This window comes from Astatotilapia calliptera, chromosome 3 (assembly GCF_964374335.1).
Source record: "Astatotilapia calliptera chromosome 3, fAstCal68.1, whole genome shotgun sequence".
Taxonomy (NCBI): Eukaryota; Metazoa; Chordata; class Actinopteri; order Cichliformes; family Cichlidae; genus Astatotilapia; species Astatotilapia calliptera.
In genome coordinates, this window is record NC_137424.1 from 70177332 (window position 1) to 70189567 (window position 12236).

Here is a 12236-nt window from a genome sequence, read left to right on the forward strand (position 1 = left end):
GAGTTAGTGTTGATGAAGCTGTGTGTAAATGGATGAAATGCTGTAGTTTGTCTCTGTGTTGAGGTGGATCAGTGATCCTGCAGAGTCCTGTCCTCCCTGTGATGGAGGGAGATGACGTCACTCTGCTCTGTAAAACAAAGACCACTCCCTCCAACCTCCCAGCTGCTTTCTATAAAGATGGCATCTTCATTGGGAATGAGTCTGCAGGTCACATGACCATCCAGCATGTTTCCAGGTCTGATGAAGGCCTCTACAAGTGTGACATCAGCGGTCATGGAGAGTCTCCATCCAGCTGGATCACTGTCACAGGTGACACACTCACCTGTCTGTGTTTCTGCAGCTTTCAACATTCACAATGTGACGACAACTTAATGACTGTGTTTGCTTTATTTAGGGGAACACACCACCACACCTCCACCTACATCCACACCTCCACCTACATCCACCTCTAACCCTCCATTGAGATTGTCAGTTGTTGTATCGGTCTGTGTGGTGTTTCTTCTGGTCCTGTTAGTGCTACTGATTTTGTTGGTAAAACGACTTCTTCATCGAAAACCTGAAAGTGAGACTCAGACACCTGAATTTAGTTTTGCCAATATCCTTGCTTGTTATTATATTCATATTTTTTTCATGTAGATGATGTGTTATTGCATCTAATAAAAGTTGCCATAACAACAGTCATAAAAAAAAACTGAATTTAAATAACTTCAGCAGATCAAAGCGAAACTGAAGAAGATGACAACACAGACGATGTCATATACAGTGAAATCACATTATCCCAACGACCAACACAAACCTCCAAAGAAAACAGAGGTAATATTTTCACGGTTTTTCAGCTGGTTGTTCAGTTATTCGGCACATTTCACTGCCATTTAAGACACCCTGATGTGTTTAAATAGTTTAAAACATGGTCTGTCTGCAGATTTATTTGAGCTACTTTTAGGCTTAACTAATATCTTACACTCACTCAACAATCAGATTTTTTGTGTTTTTTAAGTTCTGCATGTTAAACCACAGCAGCCGTTTCCTGTCGCTGACTGCAGATCACCATAGACTTTTTAGATTAAATCATTTTAATGTTAAATATTGACTATGTCAACAGATAAAGGCACGACTGACGTCACAGACGATATCACATACAGTGAAATGAAAATATCACATCGTCGGCAACAACCAATCAAACAAAGCGGAGGTAAATTTTTGCTTGTTTTCAGTAACTCGGGGTGATGGTGGCTGTAGCCGAAAACATCACTGTGTTTGCTGTGATGCATTGTTGAATATGTTTCCTGTTCCGGCTGCTGAAGCAGGAAACATATGGCATGCTTGTTGTCAGTGTAACAAAGGTAAAGAATTTATAGAGCTACCTCAAATTTTAAAGTAATTCTACAGTGACCATGTTTTATGGTCAGATGAGGATATTCTCACATTATATTACAAATGAATAATTTAGTTGTCTTCTGTGGTCTTTCGGTGCTTTTAGATATTGCTGAGAAGGCCAGGGATTTCCTTCCTTTTAGTAATGTACCAGACTGGCCACTCTAAAAACTTTGGTTTCTTGTTCATCCTGATGATGGTTCATTTCTTCATCAACATCTCTCTTGACCTTATATTGAGAGTTCCAGTGAACAGCTGCAAACACTAGATGTTTTACCTGCTTGATGCACAAAAAAGTATTTGTATCCATCCTTCCATCCATTTTATTGTAGTTGTAGAAAAGCAGAGGTGTACGCAAACATACACTTTCCTCCTTTTTTCTGGGTAAGCAGGTTCTTGGACACATTCCTCCAACTCTCATAGGAGGTGCCCATTAGTCAGATGCCTATCTAACTATTTATCTATTAGTTTAACACGTAAAAAGTGACAGACTGAATTATATAAAATGTCTACATTTTTGACCTCATTAAAGTTACTCATGTAAAACCACAGCAGCAGCTTCCTGTTGCTGACTCCAGTTAACTGCATTCTGACTGAGACATTTCACCGCAGTCTGTCATGGGTTGGCTGACAGTAGTGTTCATGAGAAAACCTTTGCTTTGTGCTCTGTGGTGCAGTGCACCAGCTTACATCAAAAGAAGATAGCATCAAAGATATCCATCTTCCTTTAAACAGAGATACCTACCAGTTCTTTCTGATTGATTGTTGTTTTAAAGAAAAGGTATTGAGAAGTGGTGGGAAAACCCCTCTGAAAGGATGCCCCAGTTTCGAAAACGTGTCACTTAAAAATCTGCTTCCACATGGAGTGGAATAATTTTTTTTTTTTTAAATACTCTTGCAGTTGTGCCTCGAGAAAGTGACCCAGCTGTGGTCTACTCAACAGTGAGAACTAAAGATGGCAAATATGGACAAATAGGTGTCAGACCAAAGAAGACCACAGGTAAAGCTGCTCTTTATTTTAACGTTGAACAAAGAAAAAGATATCTTAAAGAATATCCTTCATAACATAAACAGAACTAAAATCTCTCAGGTTTCCATTTAGATTTAGTCCCTAAACGTCTCTTGTTGCCGCGGTGGATGGATATTAAACACGAACAAAGTTTGAAATAATTAGTTAAGTTGATTTGCCAAGTAAAACAGTATGAGACAAAAGCTTGGACTTCACACTGTTTTTTTCTACCCTTTGATCTGTGTGACATCATTAAATTGAGATATGCCTAATGTGGAATCTCAGGCAAAACTGCCCATCCAGCTGCTGTTCAGACCGTTTGTTTTTGAAGGGTAGCCAGAAACCTTGAAAGAGTTATGCTAAATTGTTTAGTTTCAGGCTGAGGATTAACTCAGTTGCACAAAGCCCAGTATAACATAACAAGTGTCTTATTTTTTTTAGCTATAAGTAAAAATAAAATAAAAAAGGAGTATCTATGTCTGTCCTCCACAGTGGAAACCATTATTAGACTTCACCAAGTTTACAATCAAAATGTGGAAAAACTGGACCAAAATTTTGAGAATCAACAAAAAAAAATGTGTTTCTGTTCCCTTAGTACACGTCCTTGTAGTATATCATGGAAATTGTGTACACCCTTGTACTTCCGCATGAACCTGCTGTCAGTGAATGAGATGTGAAAGAGACAAGCTAAATTATACACTGTACACCTAAACAGCGAGAAAACATCTAATGGAGTTTTTTTGCAAATGCAAGTTGGTTCCCAGTGCAGTCAGTTTTCACTTGTCTGAACTGGGACTGTGTGATGCAGGGGAGTTGAAGATGAAAGTTTTGATTAAACCACAAAGCTTATAATCATGTTTCCTGTTTTTTGAACTGTGTGTTTTTGTGTTCACACCTTAAACCAGAATGAGATGTGATCGACTCTTCAGTCCACCAATCCAACCACTGACATCCAGCTTCTGGTCTCTATATTGTCAGCTCTCCACCTCAGAGGAGACCACATTCACTCGTTGATACAGATGTATGTTTTATGTCTTTTTATGACTGAATAAGACCCAAAAGTCATACCCTTTTTAACAGGAATTTTAAAAGAGGTTTTTTTCTGTAATATACGTGACAATTATTTAAATAAGCTCATATGATTTATGTCCTTAGTAACTTTTGTGTTATTTATATTTTATTTATGTTTGTTGTATTTTAGGATGGATCAATAAACTTTTGATTTTACTTGCTTTTCACACGTGGTTCTGTGGGTTGCATAAAGGTCACACATGGAAAATTTGATTTGTTACAGTCTGCATGTGGTTAACCGATAGTGCAGAAAACGATGAAAATTAAACCACAAGTGCTGACTAAAAACAGCAGGAGCATTATTCAGTGGCTGTAGGATGCACAGAAAAGCATCACTACAGGATGTGTGCATGTGTGTGTGTTTGAAACTAAAGAATTTGATCTTTTTTCATTTCCGCACTCAATGAGAAACCAGTTGGCAGCAGATGACGTGGCACAAAATGTTCCATTTTTCATTGAATAACTCTTGACTTTTTACAGCAAACATGCAGAAACCCATTTATTGCTATTTTTTAATTATTTCATTTATTTATTATGATGAAAATAGAGAGTTGAAGTGTTTCAGTGTCTGATTAACTACAAACTTATGAGCATCTCAGGCAGACTGGATCACACCACCTGAAGCTGATTAGAGCTCCATATGTTAAACATCTCTGTGAAGAACAAAATGGCCACAAATCATATTTAAAGTCTTCTGGGACTTAGTGATAATTCCATCTGGGTGTTTCAGATGAATAACAAAGGATTTTGCTAATCATGTTCACAAGATGCAAATCTAAATTAGGGTTTTTTTTTCTAGATATTGTACAATATGACAGAAATTTTCACTACTGCAGTAATGATCTGTCTGTTAAGTATCTGGTGTGTGTATATTTTAGGATCTCAAACATTTAGTATACAGATAACATCTGTCAAATATCTAGTTTTGGGGCTTTAATATACATAATCTCAAAACTGGATATTTCAAAGATAAAGTTAATATGCAAAGAGATCTGAGAACAGCTCTTCGGTGGATTAAATATTTGGATCTTGCATGTGTACTTTACTCATCTACTCATGGGGCCTTTTGAATTGCCAAGACCAATGACCAATTTGCCATCGGTGACCCTACCTGGGTGCAAAAGCCGCCCTTACAACACAGCCTATGGGATCCCTAGTGGTTTTTTTTACTGGACTTCTGTGCAAATTTACAGTTTGTCCATAACAAACACCATGTTTGAAAATAAGGGTGTCTATAAGTGCACATGGCACCAGGACACCCTATGTCACAGGACAATGATTGATCTTGTAATCCTGCCAGACCTGCAGCAACACACTCAGACAAAAACTGGTTCACCCGAAAGACAAAACGCCAAAACACAGACTTAACAATGTGGTGTATGCTGTACAGTGCAGCGAGGAATGCCCAGACCTCTACATTGGAGAGACCAAACAGCCACTTCACAAGCGCATGGCACAACACAGGACAAGACTCAGCAGTCCATCTGCATCTTAAGGATAAAGGTCACTCTTTCGAGGATGCCAATGTTCACATTTTGGACAGAGAGGACAGATGGTTTGAAAGAGGAGTGAAAGAAGCCATCTATGTCCACTGTGAGCGACCATCTTTGAACAGAGGCGGGGGTTTACGACACCAACTCTCTGCCATCTATAATCCAGTTTTGAGTTCCCTCCCCAGACGCCTTAACGCCCACTCACATCCTGGGCCATCTGACCTCAGGAATTTGCATGATAAGGTGGGGCCAGGTTTCACAATGAACTCACCCGAAACTCTGGCTGATTGGGACCCACACCCAGTTTCCCACCTTGGCTCAGGCGATTAGAGGATCATCAGGGGGTCCTTTTGTCCCTCTGTGGGGGGTCACTCCCACTAGGTTTATATCTGGGACTCTCCACCATTTGACCTTAGAACTGAAGAAGCTTCTCGGATGAGAGGTGAAACGTCTTCAAGTAACTTAAAGAAGTCCAGACGCTTTTCTTTGCAAGCTCCTTTGACTACGATGACCTGGATGACTGAGAACCTTCACAGACATATTTAAGGATCTACTTAATCCCACTGGCATTTAGGAAGCAGAGTCTGGGGACGAGGGGGATATCTCGCCTATCACTGGGTGTGAGGTCACTGAGGCATGAGGCAGTCAACAACTCATGAGGCTTGATATAAGGAATGAGAGAACCGACAGCTGTTATTTTAATCAGCCTGTCTCAGTTGTTTTAACTCTTAAGTATCACAAAGTAATGTGGTAACATCTGGACTGACGAGTTTACTGTCAGCATTTTAATCGCTAGTTTAAAGGCTGTAGGCTGCAGCTGTTGCTCTAACACTATAAATGTAACAGGACTCGGTCCTGGTTCTAATATTCTGAGCTGCTTCCAGCTTTATTTGTGAAGAGCACAGCAGCTTACAAAACACGTCGCTAGCTCGTACAGCTGTGACGTACAATTTTCATAAGCTAAGATGACCTTAAAATAATGGGGCTACGTGCGGTGATGCTAGCGTTAGCCATGTTAGCACGTTACCTTCAACAGGTGGTCAGACTGAGTAAACAGGCACTCAGAGGTTGAGCTCTCCATTTCACTGCAGGGTCCCTTCATTCTTCACATATCCCGAGTCTGAATGGCCTTTGTACAAGCAGACATGCTTCTTAGCAGGCTATGAACACAAATGGTAGCATAGAAAAATCCAGGCAGCCAGCCTGTGTCTGTCCAACCAATCAGAGAGCTCCTTACATCTTACGGTGTGGCTAATTTTCCTTGCAGCAGGATTTTTTAAATGAGGAGTGGAATTGCCATTTTAAATGTCAGAAATAAATATTTGATTTTTGAAACCATTAACTTGTTTTGGAATTTGAAAATTTGTTCTTCTTCCCAACTTCTCTTTCCTTATTCTTTTCCCCCATCCCCTGGTCTTTTCTGTTCTGATTGTAATAACTTAAAATAATAACAACAACAAATTAAAATTAAAATCTAATAAACAATGACAATCAAGTGGACCAGTATAGCAAAAGCCATAATGCTCCACTTGGGAAAGCAAATCTGTTGTGCATTTTTCTTGGCCTTCAGAAAATAATTCTTATTGCCACACAAACGGACAGGACAGGCAAATTAAATAAATAAATACATCTTTAAATAAAACACAACCATTTAATGAAAAAATGCGCATTTTGAGTGTGCTATTTATTTATTTATGTTACCCTATGGAGGCAATATTGATGGTTGGCTTTTCTGTCTGTAGTGGTTATTTATTAAACCATCCACCTTTTAAGGCTTTTCTTAACATCGGGATCATCAATATTTTGTCGCCCACACCACACATAATTCTTTTAACCAGGTCACAGTTTAACAGTTTTTAACGTTCGAGTGAAATTCTGAACAACAACCAACCGGTTTATTCACTGTAACCAACCGTGTCAGCTGAGTGTGACAGAAAACAAAACAGCATGTGACAAAGAGCAGCTGGTTTGAAGCACACGGTGCTTGTAAATCCATCCGACAAGCCACAGCACGTTTCAGAAGCTGCTCAGCATTTTAACAAAAGGAGTGTCTGAGTTGGAGTAACTGGTTATGATAAGGTCACAAATGGTCAAATATCAGCAATACTTCCTAGTTCATAATTTTTAATTATTTAATTCACACATCACTGTGTGGCGTTAATACACACCATATCATTTTCCCAGCTTTCCACTGATTCTAGAATTAATCATTTCTATGTAAAAACAGTTTTTTGTTTGTTTGTGTTTTAAATAGAAGCTTAGCGATTACTCGAGCCACACCATTACTATTACAGCCTACTAGATTTATCCAGTGTCATGTTTCAGTCTCACCTCATGGTGGCAGTGATGTCTTACTTTTATCTATTCATGGAGTCAATTAATCAAACTTTAGAATCAGATTCTTTATTGTCATTGTCTTTTAAGAACAGAAATTGTATGCAGCCTGATGAGAAAACCCAAACACTTTTTTAGTCTCAGGATGTACAGTCTCTTTCATTACTACTCTGAACACTTTTGTGTGATTCATGCAACGTTTTGTTTGTTTCTTTGTTTGTTTTTCAGTAGGATGTGATTTCAAATGTAACTTTTCAACAAGCACAACAAATGACAGAAAACACCAATACTGGTTCTGCCCATTTCACAAAAATTACATTTTAATTTAGTGTTTAAAGCAGATGTTAATGCAGTTTGTTGAATTGTGTACTGAAAGAAACTGAAGCACACTAATTCTGTGTCACTCAAACTTTGCATGAACATCCTCTAGGACTGTTAAACAGTTGAATAGAAATTAGCACAGATTGAACTGGTTAGTTTGTAGTAGTGTGGTGAGCTTTACAGTGATGCACTATGCTGGTTGCATTTGCAATGTTAATAGATCAAAACAGGTGAAGCAAACATCATATTTAGATTCGGTCAGTGCATTCGACCTTTAACTTTATAGTCCCAAAAGTTAGAAATCAGCCACACAGCTCATGAAACAGCTGCTTATATCTTACTGGTCAAATCCTCCTCAAAAGACCAGTGAAGATCAGCTACATCATAACAGCCTGCACAAACTGAGAACTGCACAAAAAACATGTTATTATCTGACTGACAGGTTAGGCCTGATTTATATTCACGTCTCTTTTGTTCTTTGTATTTATAAACTCTTTTATTCACAGATACTGAGATGCAACAGAAGAAATACAGATTGCGAAGGTTTAAATGCATAAATGACAGCATGCAAGTATCCGCAACTGAAAATAGTTGTGGATGATTACTAGATTATTAGAAAAAAAACACACAGCTCCGGCTCGCGTCGTTCACTTCAAAGATACAGCTCTAGGGGACCAACACATCACTACTGCTCAAGTCGTCAGTTGTCAGACTTTACGTTTGAAGTTGCGGTTGAAAATTAAATCTGGTCGCACAGTTATGCCTTAAATTTGAGCACTAAACTCAGATTGTGTTATTCCCCGAAAATACGGACTCAGCCTTTTATAACTAATATCTTTAGAAGATCAAAGGACGGAAATGTCTGCTGTAACGGATAAACTCTGCCTGACTTTGCTGTTTGTCGGATTCTTCGTGTTTGTCTCTGCAGGTGAGGTTTGACTGTTTGTCTGTGTGTGATATATACGGGTCAGAGTTATAGTACGAAGGAAGCTGAGCACAGCCAGGATGTGTTTGTGTTACTTAGCTCAGCTGGCAGTGACGTGGGGGCAGTTATCCAGTCCCTGCTAAACACAGCTTTTTGTTCCAAGCTCTGTGCGCCCGCCCGCTGTTTTTTTCTAATTTAACTCATTAGAGCTTTGAAACTGTATATTGGATCCATTCAAAGATTGAAGTTTAATGTCCCACATTAACAACGTTGAAGATGACCATCTCCTGATCAGAGGCAGAGAATCTGCATTTTATTTAAAATATACTGTAAATAAAATATGTCCTTAATAGATTTTGATGGTGTCTGTGGTAGGTGACACTCATAGAGATCATTTTCTGTGGAAAAAAAGTCATATGATTCATGAAATGGCACTTTTAGATTAAAAAGATAGTGTCAACATGTAAACACATACTGGCTTAGTTGCACCAGCTATGTGTAGTTATTGACTTCCACTCTCAGAGTAAGTGAATTCAGACAATGGAAAGATTTGATTATGCTTCTCCAGCTACAGAAATGGTAGCATGCAGAGACCCACAGTTTTAAGTGCAACAATTACGAGACAGTTAACATCAGCACCTGCCAAGCAAAAATATTTCTAATCTGTCCTTTAAAAATGAGTGCTTAACTTTTTAGAAATGTGCTCTGGTGTCTCGCCAATGATGAAATCAAATATTCCTACCTACTTAATGCCATTAAAATCCCAAATAACTGGAAATCTAACTCAAACATATACACCAACAACACCTTTAAAATCACAAATCACTGTGAATCAGTGTAAATCATTCCAATCACAGTTGCTCTGTAATATTTACACACTTGGTTCCAGTACCAGTCCACTTAGCGATTGTTGTGTTTGTGTGTGTGAGTTTAATAGTTTCTGTAGCTGCTCACAGCAATTGGCTGCTGTAGAAGTGAACAGTTATATTTTGACCTTTAACCTTTCGGCTATGTGTCGTTTCCTCTTTCAGACCAGAAAAACATCACAGCTGAGTCTGGACAGAACATCATTTTGCCATGTCGAGCTCCAAACAAAACAATCAGACTTGTAAAGTGGAGCCGAGCTGACTTGGAGATAAATATGTGCTTTTGTACCGAGATGGGCACTTTGTTCAGCTTTTAAGAACCGGGTGGATCTGCAGGACAGACAGATGAAGGACGGAGACGTGTCTTTGATTCTGATGAATGTGACGATTAATGGCGCTGGAACATACGAGTGTCTTGTCTTTCTGGAAGAAACACGCTCCTTGCAGTCGTTCACAAACATCTGCCTTCATGTTGATCCTCCAGGTGAGTGAGTAGAGTTGAGTGTGTGTGTGATCAGAGGTGAAGCTGCTTCCTGGTTGTTGATGTTTGTTTCTAAAGATGTTGTTGATGAGACTTTGTAGAAAGCAGCTGGTCTGAGTGATGTGATCAGAGTGCAGTAGATAATGTCTGACAGCAGTTTGAAGAGGAAATGGATTCTGTTCTGTTCTTCACTCATCACCTACCTGACAGCTGACACCTCACACCTGTTTCTCACCTGCAGGTCAGACAGGAGGACACACAGAGACCGTGGACTGATAGTCAGTTTGTCAGTTTGTACTGCGCTTGTTGCTGCTGCTGTCATTGGTTGTTTGATCTACTACAATTGTACATAACAGAGTCCCCAACCCAAATAATCAGACTAACCACTCTAATCAGTAATTTTCAGTTAAATGTGCTACCAATACACTTGGTCATAATCAGTACCAGTAACTGAAAACACCATGGCACTATCAGCCGTTTGGATGAAGAGGAATTATGCATTTTGGGTTTAGAAAAAGAAGATTAATCTGTGAATAATGATCAGGAGCCAGCACACGCTTCAAAGTGCTGCACCGAGGCCTCCAAGCACAGTGGTGCTGTGCTTTAACTGATTGTTACAGACTGGAATGCACTTTGACACCATTGATACATTAGTCAGAGTAATAAGAGAATCAACTCTGTCTGCTTTTACAGAAGCCACCATAGTAACCAGCCACTCTAAGGAAATGGGTAAGCTCCCATCTGATGTGAGGCACAGGTAAATCTAGAATGGCCTGAATTTCAGCAGTGACTGACTCACCTGACTTTGTCACACTTCATTTGCTAAGTCACGGCAGCTCTCAATCACATTGAGCCAGATTTGAGGTGAGGACTGGCTCCTACAACCTGTCAAAAATAATTTGGGGTAAGCTCAGAACAGTTTTAATCACCAGCAAAGACAATGAATGAAGTTAATGATCCAGATCATCCAACAGACAGTTTTGTTTAGAGGGGGGAAACATTGTTTGATATCAGGTCATGAATTTACTGCACAGTAAATACAGTATTGGGATCAATGTGTGTTTTTGATATTTTTAGCTGCTAGCTTAGCGATTGATGTCGGTTTAATTTTTTTACATTTCTACCATAATGTATGTGGGACATCCAGGATTCATGTTGCAAACAGACATAAAAAACAAAAAAAATATTCACTTTCTGAATTAAACTTTTTCAAGCAAAACATATCCCACTGATATGAGCAGTAAATACCTTTATTGGTTGTTTATTCTGATTATACATGGACGCAGTGTCATGTTTGTTACAGCAGCAGAATGAGTCTTTGTTTTATCTCCAGGTTCAGAAGCTGTTTGTAAGATCAAACGTGTTCTCTAAGGTTTGAACCACAAAAACTGATCCTTATGTAGAGATCTGCAGTTACAGTATAGATAAAACAAACACTGTAAACACAGAGTGTAGATGAAACTCTGCGTTATAGACAGTCTTTCATCTGCCTGATGGTGTTCAGGAACTATTGATCAGCTAAAAATGAATGATGTGACAGTATTATGAAACAGAGCAGAGGAATAACAAAGTCAGATGTTCCCTCCCTGTGATCTGTGAATCTTTATTTTCTGACCTTGAAGACTCTTCAGTCTGTTGTACTAATGTTGATGATGTAGTTCTTCTAGTTTTTGTTTAATAAAGACTTACACACAGTTTTGCTGAATGGTTTTCAACAGTTCCATGACCTGTGAAATCACTCAATCTGAGGTTCATGCAGTTCATTGAGCAGATGTCAAGCAAAAAGCAATAATTCTACTTTGATTTTTTTTTAAACCTTTAGAAATCATTTTAATGGATATTTGTAGAAACATCAAAATGCTTAGTGATCAAGCAGTCGATGTTATGCACTAATAAGGTTTTGCATTGGGAATCTTGGTCAAAATATATTCAGATTATTGTATTTTTTTAACTTGAAAATTCTGGATTTTAAAATTTTGATCAGTTTTATTACAAATAGCAAATGTTCAGCAACCAAGTGTTACAACAAACCTTTGAAGCATCATTGATGATTTGCTTGTATACATGTAAGTGCATAAAGTCCAACATCTCCCTCTAGTGGTCACATATAAACCATGTGTGAGGATGGTGTTAATGTAAAATGTGAATCATAGTGTTCCAGTCAGTCATCAGTGTGTCTCTGCACAGCTGTAATTAAAATGTGTTCAGAGGGCCTCAGTGTCTGAATGGTTCCAGTTCAGCTCCATAACAGCAGCGTCCCTGGTTTGATTCCTGTGTTTCAGCTCATATCTGCCTCTCTCACTGAGGGGGACGTAACTACATGGAAATGGAGCAGTTCTCTCCTCTGTCGTTGTACTGATTT

General features: G+C 38.8%; 2 protein-coding genes and 1 long non-coding RNA gene across 4 annotated transcripts in view; all 3 read left to right on the forward strand.

Annotated features, from left to right (window-relative positions):
• The window catches only part of LOC113018484 (cell surface A33 antigen-like), a 122970-nt gene that overhangs the window by 56109 nt on the left and 54625 nt on the right, over positions 1–12236 (forward strand). The gene's annotated exons all lie outside the window — the stretch shown is intronic.
• The window catches only part of LOC113018014 (uncharacterized), a 41021-nt gene that overhangs the window by 753 nt on the left and 28032 nt on the right, over positions 1–12236 (forward strand). The window lies entirely within an intron of this gene.
• Positions 52–3621, forward strand: LOC145425725 (uncharacterized). Of its 2 annotated transcripts, none has more exons than XM_080299028.1 (6): positions 52–309; positions 395–562; positions 715–813; positions 1103–1192; positions 2276–2374; positions 3289–3621. In XM_080299028.1, the coding sequence occupies exons 1-6, from the start codon at positions 102–104 to the stop codon at positions 3291–3293; spliced, it is 669 nt and encodes a 222-aa protein (XP_080155154.1). In that variant the 5' UTR covers positions 52–101; the 3' UTR covers positions 3294–3621. The 2 variants fall into 2 exon arrangements, with proteins under 2 accessions (XP_080155154.1, XP_080155153.1); XM_080299027.1 differs by having other exon boundaries at positions 53–309; positions 712–813.